We start from the raw sequence: 19,757 nt of genomic DNA on the forward strand, positions 1-19,757 counted from the left end.
AGTACTCATGCAGTAAAAACATTGAAACCATAATATTTTCTTTAGATGCAGAAAAAGCATTTGACAGAGTTAACTGGAAATTTCTATTTGCAACTTTACATAAATTTGGTTTTGGAAACGCTTTCATAAGCTGGTTAAAAATATTATATAACTCCCCAACAGCTTGTGTCAGAACAAATGACCAAACATCGTCCACCTTCTCTCTTCTGAGGGGCACCAGGCAGGGATGCCCACTCTCCCCTTCACTGTTTGCAATTTTTATTGAGCCACTAGCAGCAGCAATTAGACAGGCTACAACAATTAAGGGCATAAAATGTATAAGAATATAGAACATAAAATCAGCCTTTATGCAGATGATGTGTTACTTTTTCTCCAAAACTCACAAACCAATATCTCTGGGGTAATCGCATTGATAAATTCTTTCTCAAGTGTCTCAGATTATTCAATTAACTGGTCGAAATCAACAGTTCTTCCGATTAATTGCTCCTTCCATAATTCTTCTCCTTCCCCACTGCAATGTGGAAATATAAAATATTTAGGTATTAATGTCTCTCCTAAACTTTCAGAATTAACCAAATTAAACCACATCCCGCTTTTAAAGACAGTAGAAGGTGACCTGGCTAGATGGAAATCTTTACCCATATCACTCATGGGAAGGGTCGCCGCTATAAAAATGATGGTCTTGCCAAAAATAAACTATTTATTTTCAATGATCCCAAATAAGCCATCACAAGATTGGTTCAGATCTCTAGACTCATATATTTCTAAATTCCTTTGGAAAGATAAACCCCCGCGTATCAGCTTAAAAACACTACAAAAGACCAAGGATAAAGGAGGATTAGATCTGCCTAACTTTAATCACTATTTTTTTAGCCAACAGGCTTAAGTTCATCTCTAGATGGTTCAAACACACCCTCTTAGATGAACCTTGGATAGATGTAGAACAGGCACTATGTAATAACCTAGAAATTTCAGACCTACCATTTATCAGCTCAAACATCCAACGACATGAATGCTTTAAAAGCATCAACAGCAGCTCTTCTCTGACAGCATGGTGGGAGTTTCTAAAAATGACAGAGTCTTCATTAATCCCATGCAAACATACACCTATCTGGAGCAATTCGGACATATTACAAAACAATAATATGATAAACTTTCCAGACTGGAGTTGCAAAGGAATTACATACTTGGAACATATATTGGCAGGAACAGACTTTATTTCGTTTGACAGACTAGTTACACAATATAGGATCAACAAGAAACGATTTTTGGAATATCAATAAATTAAATCCATAGTAAAAAAGAAATTTAATCCCAGTGAAGCTGAATTACAAACACCACCAAGTGTGGTACAATTTTTTAGTCTAAAACCCCCCTAATTATTGTCTAAAATACAGGGAGTGCGGAATTATTAGGCAAGTTGTATTTTTGAGGAATCATTTTATTATTGAACAACAACCATGTTCTCAATGAACCCAAAAAACTCATTAATATCAAAGCTGAATGTTTTTGGAAGTAGTTTTTAGTTTGTTTTTAGTTTTAGCTATTTTAGGGGGATATCTGTGTGCAGGTGACTATTACTGTGCAGAATTATTAGGCAACTTAACAAAAAACAAATATATACCCATTTCAATTATTTATTTTTACCAGTGAAACCAATATAACATCTCCACATTCACAAATATACATTTCTGACATTCAAAAACAAAACAAAAACAAATCAGCGACCAATATAGCCACCTTTCTTTGCAAGGACACTCAAAAGCCTGCCATCCATGGATTCTGTCAGTGTTTTGATCTGTTCACCATCAACATTGCGTGCAGCAGCAACCACAGCCTCCCAGACACTGTTCAGAGAGGTGTACTGTTTTCCCTCCTTGTAAATGTCACATTTGATGATGGACCACAGGTTCTCAATGGGGTTCAGATCAGGTGAACAAGGAGGCCATGTCATTAGTTTTTCTTCTTTTATACCCTTTCTTGCCAGCCACGCTGTGGAGTACTTGGACGCGTGTGATGGAGCATTGTCCTGCATGAAAATCACGTTTTTCTTGAAGGATGCAGACTTCTTCCTGTACCACTGCTTGAAGAAGGTGTCTTCCAGAAACTGGCAGTAGGACTGGGAGTTGAGCTTGACTCCATCCTCAACCCGAAAAGGCCCCACAAGCTCATTTTTGATGACACCAGCCCAAACCAGTACTCCACCTCCACCTTGCTGGCGTCTGAGTCGGACTGGAGCTCTCTGCCCTTTACCAATCCAGCCACGGGCCCATCCATCTGGCCCATCAAGACTCACTCTCATTTCATCAGTCCATAAAACCTTAGAAAAACCAGTCTTGAGATATTTCTTGGCCCAGTCTTGACGTTTCAGCTTGTGTGTCTTGTTCAGTGGTGGTCGTCTTTCAGCCTTTCTTACCTTGGCCATGTCTCTGAGTATTGCACACCTTGTGCTTTTGGGCACTCCAGTGATGTTGCAGCTCTGAAATATGGCCAAACTGGTGGCAAGTGGCATCTTGGCAGCTGCACGCTTGACTTTTCTCAGTTCATGGGCAGTTATTTTGCGCCTTGGTTTTTCCACACGCTTCTTGCGACCCTGTTGACTATTTTGAATGAAACGCTTGATTGTTCAATGATCACGCTTCAGAAGCTTTGCAATTTTGAGACTGCTGCATCCCTCTGTAAGATATCTCACTATTTTTGACTTTTCTGAGCCTGTCAAGTCCTTCTTTTGACCCATTTTGCCAAAGATAAGGAAGTTGCCTAATAATTATGCACACCTGATATAGGGTGTTGATGTCATTAGACCACACCCCTTCTCATTACAGAGATGCACATCACCTAATATGCTTAATTGGTAGTAGGCTTTCGAGCCTATACAGCTTGGAGTAAGACAACATGCATGAAGAGGATGATGTGGACAAAATACTCATTTGCCTAATAATTCTGCACTCCCTGTATACAGAACACTTTCTACAATAGATGAATCAATATCCCTTCCTATTGCAAAATGGGAAGCAGATTTATCGATCAGCTTAGACCCAAACCTTTGGTCTCAGATATGCTTAAAAACCTTTCAATGGATCAGAAATCCCAGTTTGCAATTAATACAATACAAAATATTACACAGAGTGCACTATACTGGTCATAGGATGTTCAAGATGGGCTATACGCCTTCCAACAACTGCTCACACTGCACAGCAAATACACCGGACAATTACATCCACGCTCTTTGGTTCTGTCCACCAGTTCAGAAATTTTGGCGTGAGATATGTGAAGACTTATCAAAGTGTCTGAAATGTAACATTCCAGCCTCCCCTTTAGTGTGCTTGCTGGGCAACTTGGATGAGGTCACTGCAGAAATAAACACAGCCCACATTGTTTTTACGGTCCTATGCATTGCCAAGAAAATGGTCCTCATTAACTGGAAAAATATAAATAATCTTAATTCTAACCAATATAAAAACCATCTAATAGATCACATTAGTCTTGATACAGCCCCTGCCATCACATTTGATCAATCCCTTTGGGCTCCTTTGATCGGCTTCATCACCTAGTGGGGGTGGGGGTTCATGGTTTGGTCCTGCCTTCGCTATTGTGGTTGATATGGGGATAGGGACGGCCTTAGGGCGTCTGGGGAGTCCCTAGAGGGCCTAACCTGCAGGATGTGGCCATGACCTGGTTAGGAGCTCTGGGGGCTCTTAGATGGTGTTTTCCTTGTGGCTGCGTACAGCGGAGATGGGGGAGGGTCTGTGCAGGGTCTGTGCAGGGTCTGTGCTGGCGGACGTTGGTTACTGGCCTGGTAGCCTGGCTGCCCCTGGGAGGGTCCGGGACGGGCGTGGAGGCTAGGGGGTCTGGCTGTTGTGTCGCCGGAGCAGTGGGCGGGTGGGTGCATGGGGGCTCAGCCCCAGTGCAGGGGACCTCTGGTGCATCGGCCCAACTGGAGGGTTCTCTAACTGGTGGGGAGGTTTTTATATCTTTGCAGGTGGTCTCCTCACTACAGGAGCTCACTCTGTAGGTGGGGGGAGAGATATAGGAGAGGTGGAGAATGAACTGGGCGTCTATTGTCTTGTGTAGTTTGGGAGATGATTGGATGATGGGGTGGGTGCAGTTTTCTCTGGGGTGGAGTCGGGTGGGCTGCCCCGGACTCTGTGGTGCTGGGCGGTGCTGCTGCAGCGGGCCCCGGTTCGGATGGGCCTGGGCCCCCTTGCCCTGGTGGGTTCCAGAGTGTGGGGGTGCCTACTGGGGTCAGCGGGGGAGCTGGCCCCAGGGAGGGGCCGCTTGCCCCTCCCTTTCTTCCCTCCCCATCCTCAGCTGCCTCCCTATTCCCGCTCTACCACACCCACCCACACACGCAGGGCTTGGGGTGCAGGTATGTCACCAGGGTGCAGGGGAGGCACTCCCCCTCTGTCCCCTTCTGGCCACCTGTGCCTCAATTCTATTCTGCAACCTAGACATCCACATTACTCACACTCTCACATAACACATACATATAGGGCCTTGGGGGTGGGCACGTTTTACAGCATCCAGAGGATGGTCGGTGTACTCCAACCCACCTCTGGCGCTGGTGCCCTACCCTCAATTTTAAATGCATTTAGACACTAAGGGTTTTCGGGAGGAGCCGTGCTGCTCTCTGAGAGGAAGCAGGAACCATGCTCTCCTGAGTTTTAAATGCACTTTAGAACAGCACGCAGCAACACTACATATGAGCGGGCGTAGGGAGGTTTGAGGTCTTCACTCACCCCGGTTCTGTTAGCCGTCCGGGCTGGGGGGCTGGGAGGAGGTGCTGGCCGTCAGACTGGGGTCTGGGATGCGGGGCCTCCCTGCTACTGCAGATAAGGAGGTGGTCCGCTTGCCTCCACCCCAGGGAGAAGGGTTACATCTCCTGGGTCTAGGTGCGGCTTGCCCCTCTGAGGGCGGGGATACCTGGACCTGGGATATAGAGTATGTTTGGGGAGTGCGACTGTCTGTGCAGTGTCTATTTGTGTCTGTCTACACGTTGGGTGAGTGCCGAGTATTTGGTTGTGCATATGGGGTGGGAATGCACGTCTGTGTCCGCGTGTGCCTGTTCGTCTGTGTCTATATGTCAGGTTAGGTCTTAAGTTAAGTCTGTTAAGCTGGTCACGTTCCCGGTACCGGCGTTTGGCATCTCTCACCGCACGCCGTATGAGGCCGCTTTGTAGGCGCTAATATCGCCAGTGGCGAGTCCCGTGTTGTAGGAGGCGGTCCTGGCGTTTACTGCAGTGCGGATCGATCTGTCCATCCACGGTTTCTGGTTTGGGAATGTGGTGACTCTCGCAGTGGGGATAATCTCCTCCGCTAGCATATTGACGAAGCATACTGCTACTTCCGTAAACTCGTTGATGTCGACTGCGCATGCTCTGAACATGTCCCAGTCGACGTCGTTGAGTGCGTCCTGTAGCGTAGCTTCTGATTGGCAGTCCACCGTTTTACCTCCCTCGTGGTCACGTCCTCCCTCCGTATGCTTTGTTTATACTGGGGGATGAGGAAGATGGCGTTGTGGTCAGACTTCCCAAAAGCCGGGTGTGAGACAGCTTTGTAGCCCTGCTTGTATGGCGTGTAGCAGTGATCCAAAATTCGATCCCCTCTCGTTGGACACGAGACATGCTGGTAAAAGTTTTGTGCACATGGCTACAATGTTCTACATGTGTTTGTTAAATTTATGGGAAGAATTTAATTGCACAAGTGACAATGAATACCTGCACACATGAAATGAAATTGTTTGCTAGGATTATGTTTTTTCTCATGCCTGACTATTGACAGCAAAATAATTCTATACAGACATCCTGGAACCCATGGATTCAGGACTCTCTGTCTCAGGTGCAGAGAGAGGGGAACCCAGGGACACAAAACCTGGGGCTACTCAACTGACCAGGGGGAGATTTGGAGATGGGGACTGCAGCGGCTCCAGGTTGGAGACCCACAGGATTGTTGTAACCCCTTTGATTGCAAGGACCCTCAGCCTTCAGTGGATGAAGCTGCACATGGTACTTAGCTATACTGACCCTGGGGACAGCGTAAGGGGCAGGGGCAGGCTAGACACTGGCTACCCTGACTCCAGTCCCTTGGGTGCAGGGTTAAATTGGGCACTATCCACCCTCACGCTGTGAACAGGCTCAGAAGAAAGAGGGTTGAACTTTGAATGTCCTTGTTTCCTCATGTAAGTCTAGACCTGACATAGAGTGAGCAGAACTTGCAGTCAGCCTTTTACCGATGGGCCAGAGAGGTTGACCTATGACAATCTGGGAAATGGCAGCACTGAGCCTGGGGAACTGATTGGCAACTGCATCGAGGATAAGAGGCTGGACAGCAAGGTATACTTCTGTGTCCAAGATCTAATAGGGTGGATGAATGCTAAGGTGATGCATGTCTCAGGCATATTATTCTAGCATCCACCACTGAGGCCCACACTTCCTCAAACAGGAAGCAGGTTGCTGTGATGGCAAAGAGATGGACAGGGAGTCACTGGCAAACAGGGCTTGAGTGCAGGGGAACAGAGGCTGAATATTGACTGGAGAGGGGCTTCCGGGTGAACGGCAGGAGACAACAGGCAAAGTGAGATGCAGCGATGCAAAATCCAAGACAGTATCTGACGGAGGACTGAGGGTAGAAATGACTTTTAGGCAGATTGGAAAAAAGCCTACAAGCCTGGGGTTTTCAAAGACTACCCATCTGATCCTCCATCTGCTGTTCGATGCGCTCCAACTGCTCCTCCAAGAAGTCTGGGAGTCTGTGTGTGGTCGTGTCATTCTGTCATATTTCAGGAAGAGCTAGGACCTCAATGCAGGCTCATAGGCAGACTTCAAACCTAAAACAGCCTTTTATCCAATAATAATCCACGAAAGAAAGCAATAATTCTAGGGAAGACGTGTAACTAAGCAATACTAAACAAGGACCACCAAACAGAAACTATAATAACAGGGACCATAGAAACAGAATGACGTGACAAAGGCTATGGGAGACACAGCAGGTAATTAGGGAGAATAGACACTCCTGGAACACAGCTGTATGAGACCGGGGAGAGTAAAACTAAACACACACGGGGCAAGCATTACCAATAAATCCACTGCTTTATCATTCAGCAACAGTGTGGATTTCACAACTCTTTTGCACCTAGACCTCTCAATCTAAACGTGTCTTAAGTGTATCAATCCACAGCCAAAAGCTGTTTTAAAAATTGAAGCATATTTTATTAACATATGTAAGTAACAAAATTCTCCATATTAGGTCACCATGATCCATCAATCATAGAATTTTATATACTAATGATTCTACCAGCCAAGTGACACAAGTTAAGGTAGGTACTTGTGCTATATGGTTCAAGGCAGGAATGACAGGAAGAACCAAACAAGCTGTGTAATCTTATTTCATACTAGCTGGTTACTCGTTTCACATAGAAAACCTTTAAATCCTTATAACATGTATAAGTGGCGAATCAGGAGAACTCACCAACAGGCAATGGTGTGCTGCCACTGCTGGATAGGTGCTGAATCTGAAGTCTCTGAGTTAATTGTGGTGGCACCTGAGGCAGGGGGCTGATGACTGATGGGATAAGAAAAGAGTAGATCCCAGGTGTGTAGTGCTTCATCTGGGTCAGTGGGGAACTGCTGCGAGCCGGGGCACGGCTGGCCGTCTTCATCACAGTGATGATCAAATGACGTGCTGAGCACTGAATGGTCAGAGGTTTGGAGAAAATGGGAGACCATCGTATGAGCCCCTGGTTGCAGTTAATGTAACTGGAGCAGGTGTGGTACCACCTCTGCACTCCGAAGATGCATGGTGGTGGAGTTTAGTGTCATCCAGGTTGACTCAGAGACTAACCCTGTAACACAGACACATATGAACAAGGTGTGGAGCGGTCCAGTCTGCATTTCTCTGTTAATCATTTCCTGTGTCCTTGCTGAATGTTTCCTATAGGTATAAATGAATCAAGATCTTACTGCTTACATAGTTATCTTGAGGGGTTTTAGTCTTTAATTCTGGTTAGTTTTCTATTCTTTGTTTTTGTTATCTTGAGAATTGCTTTTGGTTTGTGTTTACTTCTCTGTGTTTCAGTTTAGCATAGTGTTTCCCCAGTGTTTCTTGTTAAGTCTTCGTCTCTGTCCCATGTTTGTTACTTCCTGTTTTATTTTGACACTCCTTTCTCACTTGTACTTTGTTTTAAATTATATTGCCTTCTTGTCTTGTTTCCTAGATTCTACTCACCTGAGTCTCATTTACCCCAGCTGTTTACATCCCCTAAGTGCCCTCTTATGTGTATTTAGTGGTGTCTTTCCCTCAGTCCTTGTCACAATGTTTGTTTTCACTTCTTGTGCCTTCCCTGCCTGAATTTCTGCATTTTTATGGGCTATGTTATATGGATTATTAATTTTTCCATCAGTTTAAAAAAAGTGAGTTTTCAGTAGTGAGGGGCAAAGCAAGGTTTTGTGAAACGCTGAAATATTCACCCCATCGGGGTGACTGTGGCTCAAGAGTTGGGAGTTCGCCTTGTAATCAGAAGGTTGCCGGTTCGAGCCCCGGCTTGGACAGTCTCTGTTGTTGTGTCCTTGGGCGAGACACTTCACCCATTGGTGGTGGTCAGAGGGCCCGGTGGTGCCAGTGTCCGGCAGCCTCGCCTCTGTCAGGGCAGCTGTGGCTACAATGTAGCTGCCATCACCAGTGTGTGTGAATGACTGGATGTGTAAAGCGCTTTGGGGTTAGGGACTAGTAAAAGCACTATACAGATACAGGCCATTTACCATTTTACCCATCTCCACAAATACACCAGTTAGCTAATTTGGTTATTCCCTCATTTTGACAATACTAATCTGAAACAAAGTCAGAGACACGACCTGCATAATTCCAAACAGAGGTATACATTTTCTTATAAAGGCATAAAGCTTAAACTGTACACCTTTTTTTGTGGTAATATTACACACATTTGGAAATTCAGGTTGGGGGTTTGACTCCCAACCAGGGCGTATGTATCCAGTAAGGGTCCCTAGGCTTGACTACAAGAACTCAACACATGGATCCTGGAATGCCTTGAAGAACTGTAGAAGATCAACAGGGCCCAAAGAGCCTTCATCAGGAACTCACTGGGGATGTGGTGAACAACACTAGAGGCAAACGTCAAGGCAATAGCACAAGTCACCATCAAGTATATAAGTGGGCAAGAGATGATGATGTTGCATATAGTTAGGGATGGATCAGGTGACCCTGAATCCTTCCTTAGTTATGCAGTGTAGGCTGCTGGCTCTCTTCCACAGCATGTCCTGTCTTCCTTCTCGCACCCCAAACGGTTGCAGCAGATGGCCCCGCCCCTCCCTGGGCCTGGTTATGCCGGAGGTTTCTTCCTGTTAAAAGGGAGTTTAGGGACTTCCGGTAATGGTGTTTACTGAGTAGACGTGTTTTAGGTCTGCTCCGCTACACGGTTCAGGATTTACCTTACCATTGTCGACTACCCAAGATCCAAATAATGTCAAAGTCAAAAGGCAAACAAGACCGAGACCGAGAAACTTTGATACCTACGGCACCTGTAACTGCAGCCGAGATTAGCTTAATGCTCGAGGAGCATAGAGCTGCATTGCTAGTGAACTTTAAGTCATCCTTTGAGGACTTGTCCTCTAAGTTAGACAATGTGCAGTCTGCAGTGCAGGACCACGGTCAACGCATTAACTCTTTCGAGTCAACATCGAATTTGACCAACGTCCGGATCAATTAGAGTCGGAATGCTTTACGCTTCGCAAAAACAACAACTGGCTAAAATCCAAGGTGGCAGACTTGGAAGGTCGCAGGAGAAGGCAGAATATACGACTTGTGGGATTACCTGAGGACATTGAAGGTCCACGCCGCACAGCTTTCTTCTCTTAGCTCCTGTTTTCGGAGCGCAGGTGCTTCCCTCACCGCCCGGGCTGGACAGGGCGTGTCATGGTTCTGGGTCCGTTGGACCCAGTATTTTGAGTTTATTATGTTTTGGTTTTAGTTTGCATCAGGGATTGTTTTCTTGTTCTCTTGTGGTGTTTATGATGATGATTATGATTATTATTTGAGTTTCATGTTTAAGGATTTGTTCTCTGTTGTATCTCACGTTTAGTTTAGTTCAGGTTCCATGTGCCATTCTGTCTGTCTCTCAGTGTCAGGTCTGCGTCTTGGTGTGGTGTTCTCATTTCCTGTTTTATTGTGAAGGTCTGGGTCTCATGTGAGTGTGTTCAGTTTTACCTCTGTCTCGTCTTGTTGATCATTCCCAGCTGTGTCCACCACCTGTGTGTAATTCCCCTGTGTTTCTCTGGGTGTATTTAAGTCATGTCCTCCGTTATTGTAGTTGCTGGTCCGTCTGTGTATCTACCATGTCTCACCCGTGTGTTCTCCCTGCTGTCCATCATCATTCTCCTCTGCTCATTCTCATTCAGGTTTGTGCTTTGTAGTTTTAGTTGTTTCCCAGTATAGTTTAGTTCTCCGTGTTGCCGTTTGCCTCTCCTTTTGTGTCCAATAAATCACCTTTTACACCTTCACGACTGTCTGCGTGTGGATCCTCCTTTTCCTTTTCTACACGGCTCTTCTCACTCGCCGTGACAGGGCGCACAGGAGTCCAGTTCCGAAATCGGCGAAACCATGGCCGGTTATTTTGCAATTTCACCGGTACCAAATAAAAGACCTGGTAATCCGTGAAGCTCGTAGCTGAGCTTGCGGCGAGCTCAGCTACAATGGCCATAGGATCCGGCTATATGAAGATTACAGCCCCAAGGTGGTGAAAAACTGAGCTGAGTTTAAAGACGCACTTTGATGTCTGAACTTTATAAGCGGGGATTTAAACCTGCGCTCCTCTTCCCGGCTAAACTGTCCCACTCTCACCTTTACTTTTCACTTTAGTAATGACGCCTCTCTCTGTGACTTTCAGAACTGTCATGGTCCGTGGACTCAGTGATTTTGTGTTTGGTGTATTTATTGTTGTTATTATTATTATCATTATTATTTGTGGACTGTTTTGGGATGGTTTGTGTTTTGGTGTTTTTGGATACTGGGTTTCTGGGTTGGTGCTCCCTCTGTTGGTTCCCCTGTCTCGTCAGGTTAATCAGGTCCAGCTGTGTCTCCCACCTGTGTGTGATTTCCCAGTGTCCCTCAGTGTATTTATAGTGTGTGTCTGCCTGTGTTCCTCGTCGCGTCGTCTGTGTTCATTCACTGTGTTCCTCCGCATCTCTCTGCCCAGCCTTCCTCATCTGCCATCTCTGTACATCTCCCGCTGTCCTTATGTTTCAGGTTTGTTTGTTAGTTTTTCCTAGTTTAGGTTTATGTTCAATTCTGCCCTCACCTTTGTTATTTTCACTGTAAATAAATCTCCACTCGGATCTCCACTGCTGTCTGCGTCTTGGGTCCTCATTCTTTCCACCACACGACTGCTGCCCCAGCCGTGACAAGAACCCCTCCTCTGTTTCAAGGGGTTATTTGTGGTGGAACATAGGGTTACTCTATATGCAGATGACTTATGAAAATACTTCTAAATTTTGGCTCTTTCTCTGGGTACAAGATTAATATACAAAAAAGTGAATGTTTTCCTATAAACCCAGCTGCACAAGAGCTTAGACAAACCGATTTTGATTTCCACTTAGCTTCTTCAGGCTTTAAATATCTAGGAGTGCATATTGCCAGTTCATTTAAAGCTTTGCGAACTGCAAATTTTAACCCTTTACTCACCTATGTAAGGTTGGCTTTTCAAAGGTGGGCAAACCTTCCTGTATCACTTCTTGGCAGGATAAATATTATAAAAATGAATATTCTACCCAAATTTCTCTATCTTTTTCAGTGTGTCCAACTGTTTTTACCTAAATCCTTCTTCAAATCTGTGAATCAAATGATTTCATCATTTATATAGGCAAATAAGACCCCCGGCATTAGTATGACCTCACTACAACAGGGTAAGCTTAGTGTGGGGCTTGTTCTGCCCAAGTTGATGTTTTACTATTGGGCAGCCAACATAAAGTATACCTATTGGTTGAATAATCCTCAGGCTACTTGGTGTGGCCTTGAGGCTCAATCATGTTTCTCTTCCTCACTTTCAGCACTATTATTTTCATGCCTTCCTGTTTCCCTGTTACAATTTACAGACAACCCTGTTGTAATTGCCTCTCTAAAAATATTTTAAAGATAACACTTTTCTCAGCTTTAGTGACCTTTCTTCTTTGTATGATTTGACCTCGTATCATTTGTTCCGCTACTTTCAAGTAAGACACTGTGCATCTTCTATCTTGCCAGAGTTTCCAAGTCAGCCTCTCAAGCCTTGGTGGGAAGACTTATTCCAGTTGAAGCTTCACAGTAAGGCTCTAATATCACAAATATAGGGCTAGCATTAGGAACAGACTGAGACAGCAGGCGCATCGCGCACCACTGCCCAGTATCCTACTGGCCAACGTACAATCCATGGAGAACAAGCTCGATGACCTAAGAGCAAGAGTCACCTTCCAACGTGACATGAGGGACTGCAACATTCTGTGCTTCACGGAGACATAGCTGACCCCCACCGTGCCGGACCAGGCCGTAACTCCGTCGGATTCATTCTTTGTGCTCCGCGCGGACAGAACGGCAGAGTCGAACAAAACCAAAGGTGGGGGAGTGTGTTTCATGATAAACAGAAAGTGGTGTGATGCCAGGAGCATTTCTACTCTCTCTAGCGGCTGCTCGCCACATCTGGAATTCCTGAGCATTAAGTGCCGCCCTTTCTATCTGCCCCGTGAGTTCACCTCGGTCATCGCCACGGCGGTCTACATCCCACCCCAAGCGGACACAGGTATGGCTTTGTCCAAATTACATGATGTGCTGAGTTCGCTTCAAAACAAGGACCCGGGCGCAGCCCTCATTGTAGCAGGAGACTTTAACAAAGCGAACCTCAGACAAGTCATGCCAAACTTTTACCAGCATGTCTCGTGTCCAACGAGAGGGGATCGGATTTTGGATCACTGCTACACGCCATACAAGCAGGGCTACAAAGCTGTCTCACACCCGGCTTTTGGGAAGTCTGACCACAACGCCATCTTCCCCATTCCCCAGTATAAACAAAACATACGGAGGGAGGAGTTAACCATGAGGGAGGTGAAACGGTGGTCTGCCCAATCAGAAGCTACGCTACAGGACGCACTCAACAACGTCGACTGGGACATGTTCAGAGCATGCGCAGGCGACATCAACGAGTTTACGGAAGTAGCAGTATACTTTGTCAATATGCTAGTGGAGGAGATTATCCCCACTGCGAGAGTCACCACATTCCCAAACCAGAAATCGTGGATGGACAGATCGATCCGCACTGCAGTAAACGCCAGGACCGCCTCCTACAACGCGGGTCTCGCCACTGGCGATATGAGCGCCTACAAAGTGGCGGTGAGAGATGCCAAACGCCGGTACCGGGAGCGTATGGAGTCCCGCTTCCACCAGGGCGACACACGGAGTATGTGGCCCGGACTACGCACCATTACGGACTACAAAGCCAGGGACACTGTGCCGATCAACGCCGACTCTGCATTCACCAACGAGCTGAATCAGTTCTACGCCCGTTTCGAGGTTAGCCAGGCGGCTAATGCTATCTACCGCCTGACTACCGAGGACAGTGACATCATCAGCAAGAGACCAGTGACCACCATCACGGAGCATGACGTCCGCGCAGAATTGAGGAGAGTGAACACAAGGAAAGCGGCAGGGCCAGATGGCATCACCGGCTGTCTGCTGCGCTGCTGTGCTGACCAGCTAGCAGGTGTGTTCACTTCCATCTTCAACGAGTCCCTGGCGAAGTCTGTGGTCCCCACATGCTTCAAAAGATCCACCATCATCCCTGTGCCCAAGAACAGCAAACCCTCATCCCTGAACGATTACCGGCCAGTTGCACTGACCTCGGTAATAATGAAGGTGTTTGAGAGGCTGCTGAAGAACATCATCTCCTCCTCCATCCCAGACACCACAGATCCGCTGCAGTTCGCCTACAGATCCAACAGATCCACAGAGGATGCCATCGCCCACGTCCTACACACCACTCTCAGCCACGTGGCCAAGAAACAGGGTAACTATGTGCGAATGCTGTTTTTTGATTACAGTTCAGCGTTTAACACAATAGTGCCCTGCAGACTGTTCACAAAGCTGAGGGATCTGGGACTTAACAGCCATCTGTGTGCATGGGTGTTGGACTTCCTCACTGGCAGAACTCAGGTGGTGAGGGTGGGAAGGTGCTTCTCCAACAGCATCACCATCAACACAGGAGCACCTCAGGGATGTGTCCTCTCGCCACTGCTCTACTCCCTCTACACTTCAGACTGTGTGGCCACCCATGGCTCCAACACCATTGTGAAGTTTGCTGACGACACAGTGGTGTTGGGTGCCATCTCCAACAACAATGAGGTGGACTACATAGACGAAGTGAAGAATCTGGCATCATGGTGCCAGGACAACCACCTCCAGCTGAACGTCGGCAAGACCAAGGAGCTGGTGGTGGACTTCAGAAGGAGTCAGCACAGAGACTACAAGCCCATTATCATCAATGGAGCTCCAGTGGAGAGGGTGCAGTCCTTCAAGTATCTTGGTGTCCAAATCTCCTCAGACCTGACATGGTCTGCCCACATTCAGGTCCAGACCAAAAAGGCTAGGCAGCGCCTGTATCACCTACGACAACTGAGGAAGTTCAGGGTCTCTCCAAAGATCCTCAGGATTTTCTATACAGGCGCTGTGGAGAGCATCCTCACACAGAACATGACATCATGGTTTGGGAACAGCTGTGTGAAGGACCAAAAAGCTCTCCAGAGAGTGATCCGTACAGCAGAACGCTGCTGCAGGATTGCTCTCCCTCCGCTTCAGGACACCTACACCAGGAGATGCCGGACTAGAGCAGCGCAGATACTGAAGGACCCGTCCCATCCTGGCAACAAACTGTTCCAACTTCTGCAATCTGGTAGAAGGTTCAGCATCTTCCGGGCAAGGACAGAGAGACTCAAGAGGAGCTTCTATCCCCAAGCCATCCGTGCCCTAAACACACACACCCGCCCTCTCACATCATCTATAATTGACTGAGTCAGGACTCTTCCAGACACTAAACCAAGGCACAATGTACATTTCAATACCTTTAATTTTAAATATGTTTATATTGTCTATCCTGTAAAATAGTCAGATTGTCTATTCATATTAATGTACAGAATTCACCTGCTTGCTGCTACTACTGCACATTCACCCAATGTATATACTATATATACAGTGTTGGGAAGGTTACTTTTAAAATGTATTCCATTACAGAATACAGAATACATGCCCCAAAATGTATTTTGTAACCTATTCCGTTACGTTACTCAATGACAGTAACGTATTCTGAATACTTTGGATTACTTAATATATTGTGGCGAGTTCAGACAAGGAGGAGACGGAGGTATCGTTTGGTCTTGCTTCCCGTGAGCTAGCCAGGGAGCACAGCCGTTTATTACATTTGCAGAAGAACACACTGCCACTAGCTAACTGCTCAGCGCGGCAACCACAACACACATAGGGCGCCCTCTGACCCCGGAAGGACACACCGTCGCAGCGAGAGGGCGCCACCCGTCACCATGGCAACATACACAAAACATAACTGTACAAGCAGAACCCCGAACAGCCCTGACCCGCTACAATATTATCATGCTTTTTACAACAACGTGAATGTACTATTGCTGTGTGATTTATTACTATTACTGAAGGTCCGCGACTCTGAACTGTAGTAAAGGGACCTCTGACTAATGCTGGGCTCACACTGTGCGATTTTTGGCCCATTTTGAGCCGATTTTTGAGTCGTGCGATCGTTTTGGCGATCGGCCCGATTTTGGCCTTCATCGTGCGTCGTGCATCATGTAGTATACGTGGGGTAACGAGAAGCGATTGACACCTCACGACCAGCTCCCGATCATCAATCGCTTGGTCGTGAGGGTGTCCCCGCAGTTTGCCACACTGCGCACGCGCAAACACAAATGTCAGCGAAAAAGACGGCGTAGCACGGCAGTGCAGCGTGTGATCTGGACACAAGCGATGGAGGCACAACCTGTAGAACCATCCGAGCCCTTTCGATGTGGCCTCACAAAATTATCACGACCACAACAACCGTGAAAATAGTTGGATCGACACTGCTGCTCAATCACAGCTGCCTGACCAATGTTTTTCATTAGCAATTTAGCAAAGTTGATGGTGGTGGTGTGTGTGTGTGAGTGAAAGACGGAGAGGGAGAGCGAGCGACAGAATTTCTGTTATAACCTTCATCATCACTCAGGTCGCATCAGAGCATCGGGCCCTATAGTGTGAGACCCTGCATCGTGACCTATGAACTTCTAACCCCTGCGAGTCAATCGTACAGTTTGAGCAGGAGCTGAATCGCGCGACTGAAAAAATTGCACAGTGTAAGCCCAGCATAATACGGTGGGGTCCCTGTTGGCTGGTAGCCGAAAAATAGCTCTACTTTGTTGTGTGGGTCAACTTTTCTTGCGACAGACAGAGAGAGGCGTTGAAAGGCTGCTCCAACGGAACATGTTGTTTTCGGAGGAAAACACGAACACAGTGTACAGTCGAGTCTTAATAGCTTACTTACAACTGGGCTCGTCAGGCACTCTTCTTGGCTGAAGTGGTTATTATTATATTTACATGCTTCCAGCTCCCGTTTTTGCTCGATGACTGCTCATACCTTTCCACTCCCCTTTTTCTCCCTCCTAGCGCTCACAGACACATAACGTGTATGGCAGTCCATTCTCCCAGCAGCACGGACTACACTGAACATGATGCTACATTCTTTAGAGCTATGCTTGTAGCATTCTGCCTGTTAGCTTAGCACAACAACAACAACAACAACAACGAAAAGGCGCTCTCTCACCCAGGAAACACACAGTCGCAGAGAGAGAGAGCGTCGCCCTGTAACCATGGCAACCGTAACGCTGCCGCCTGGAACAAAAGAACGTAGCTGTCAAACAAAACCCAAACAGTCCTGACCCGCGACAATATGAAACGGGAAAGTACCGCAGTGTAATCCATTTATTTCAACAAAGTAACTGTATTCTGAATACCACCTTTTTAAACGGTAACTGTAACGGAATACAGTTACTCATATTTTGTATTCTAAATACGTAACGGCGGTACATGTATTCCGTTACTCCCCAACACTGTATATATATAATGTTCTTCCTCTACCCCCCCCCATTTTTGTACATGTCGAGGAGCGTGTCAGGTTACATTTCACTGTGTGTTATACTTGTATAACTATGCATGTGACAAATAAAGAACCTTGAACGTTGAACTTTGAATATATATTTTAATTATGGTATCAGGCAATTACTCAAACTTAATAGTCTTAAGTTTGGGGAAGGTTACTGGGACAAAGTAATTGAAAAAATTCATACCTCAGCCTCATGCCTCATGTGTAAGACTCTCCCTTATTCAGTTTAAGACGGTATACGGATTACACTTCTCTTATCTAGACTACCTAAAATATACCCCGGCAAACCTGACCTGTGCAACAGATGCAGTACCTCCCCCTGTGATTTAACTCAGATGTTATGTTCTTTTTAAAAATTGAGAAAATAACATTCAGACTCAGAGGAAATGTTAATAAGATCTCACAGATGTGGCAGCCTTTTATTATTTACTTCAATTCATTGAAAACACGTACAACTTACAAGTTGTTTTTTGTTTTTGTTTGGGGGGGTTTTGTTTGGGGGGGGGGTTCTGTGTGTGTGTCACGGCTGCCGAGGCGAGCCGTGTGGATTTAGAAGGAGGACCCAAGATGCAGGCAGTGGATGAGATACCGGTGGTTTTATTTACAGAGGTGTAGTGGCAAACAAACAGTGGGGCATAACAAACAACTAAAGACACCTAAACTGGGAGAACTAAAATAACAGACCTGGGAGCATATGACAACGGATGATGAATAGCAGAGAGACGCAGACGAGGAACAGGACACCGTGGAACACAGGGTAACAGACTGACACAGAGGAACACAGACGAACCGGCAACAGGCAGGAGAACACACAGGGCTTAAATACACACACCAGTAATCAGGGGATGAGAGACAGGAAGGCAACACAGCTGGGAGGAATCTGGGCTGACGGGACAGGGGAAACGTAAACTGATCACACTCACATATGACACGGACCTTCACAATAAAACAGGAAACTCAGACACATGGAACCAGACAAGACATTGAACTAAACAGACAGATTCACAAACAGATGGGGTGACACCATAGACAGACAGATACAGACGCAGACTCAGAGGCAGACCGAATATAACACAGAACCTAAACAATCATCTAGAAAATGATAACAAACTAAAAGCGCTGGGTCACCGACCCAGGACCATGACAGTACCCCCCCCTCAAGGGCTGGCTCCAGACAGCCCAGCAGAAACGAAAAAACGGACCAAAATTAAACAGAAAACAACCCGACCAGGGCGGGCGGAGGGGGCCCAGGACGGAGGGACAGAGTCCAAAAAGGCCCAGATGGTCAAGTTCAGGAGGCCGACCATGCGAATGGCAACGGGGCAGGTCCGGATGCCGGCCACGCAGTAGGCAGTGGCGTGGAAACAGTTCTGGGGGCCGACCGTGCGGACGGCAACGGCGGCGTGGAAACAGTTCTGGGGGCCGACCGTGCGGACGGCAACGGCGGTGTGGAAACAGTTCTGGGGGCCGACCGTGCGGACGGCAACGGCGGCGTGGAAACAAGTCCGGAGGCCGGCCACGCGGAAGGCAGTGGCGGCGTTCAGGAGGGCGTCCACGGTGGCGGAGATGCCCAACAAGCGGCCTGGCAGATGACCGACGATGTGGAGGTGGTAGTAGGGGACCTGAAGGCTGCGTGGCCCCTGCAGCCCCAGGCGAGGCGCAAGCTGAGGCTGGACCAGACGAGGCGGAAGCTGAGGCTGGACCAGACGAGGCTGATGAGGATGATGAGGATGCTGAGGCCGGACCAGACGAGGCCGATGAGGATGCGGAGGCCGGACCAGGCGAGGCCGATGAGGATGCGGAGGCCGGACCAGGCGAGGCCGATGAGGACGCTGAAGCTGGACCAGGCAAAGCAGCTGAAGCTGAAGAGGAGGCCACTGCAGGTGATGCGGGAGCTGGACCAGACGAGGATGAAGACACGGAGGCTGGACCAGGCGAGGATGAAGACACGGAGGCTGGACCAGGCGAGGATGAAGACACGGTGGCTGGACCAGGCGAGGATGAAGACACGGTGGCTGGACCAGGTGAAGCGGATGAAGCCGAAGCATGCGCTGGACCAGGCGACGCTGAGGATGCTGAATCCGGACCAGGCGACGGCGTGAATGATGCAGCAGAGGCCGGGCCAGGCAACGGCGTGGAGGATGCAGACGGAGGCGCTGCAGCAGGTGGCGGCATGGATGTAACTGCTGCTGCAAGCGTGGATGAGGCTGCTGGTGGAGCAGCTGGTGGCTGGATGGGCTCCTCGGGCCCCCCAGCTGACGAGAAAGGAGGCTGGACGGGCTCCTCGGGCCCCCCAGCTGACGAGAAAGGAGGCTGGACGGGCTCCTCGGGCCCCCCAGCTGGCAAGAAAGGAGGCTGGACGGGCTCCTCGGGCCCCCCAGCTGACGAGAAAGGAGGCTGGACGGGCTCCTCGGGCCCCCCAGCTGGCGAGAAATGAGGCTGGACGGGCTCCTCGGGCCCCCCAGCTGACGAGGCAGATGGCTGGACGGGCTCCTTGGGCCCCCCAGCAAAAACAGTCTCAGAACCAGTGGGCACTGGAGCCCCTGGCACACACAGAACAGAACCA

General features: G+C 47.8%; 1 protein-coding gene across 3 annotated transcripts in view; it reads right to left on the minus strand.

Annotated features, from left to right (window-relative positions):
* LOC113014142 (retinoic acid receptor beta) overlaps positions 1-19,757 on the minus strand; it is a 192,781-nt gene that overhangs the window by 161,199 nt on the left and 11,825 nt on the right. For 2 of the 3 annotated variants that reach the window (XM_026155469.1, XM_026155466.1), the window contains exon 2: positions 7,468-7,840. The exons of the other annotated variant lie outside the window; for it this stretch is intronic. In XM_026155469.1, the coding sequence (XP_026011254.1) occupies positions 7,468-7,657 (190 nt within the window). In that variant the 5' untranslated portion in view covers positions 7,658-7,840. The remainder of the gene's footprint in view (positions 1-7,467; positions 7,841-19,757) is intronic. 3 annotated transcript variants of the gene reach the window in all.

The sequence above is a fragment of the Astatotilapia calliptera genome, chromosome 22 (genome assembly GCF_900246225.1).
Source record: "Astatotilapia calliptera chromosome 22, fAstCal1.2, whole genome shotgun sequence".
Classification (NCBI taxonomy): domain Eukaryota; kingdom Metazoa; phylum Chordata; class Actinopteri; order Cichliformes; family Cichlidae; genus Astatotilapia; species Astatotilapia calliptera.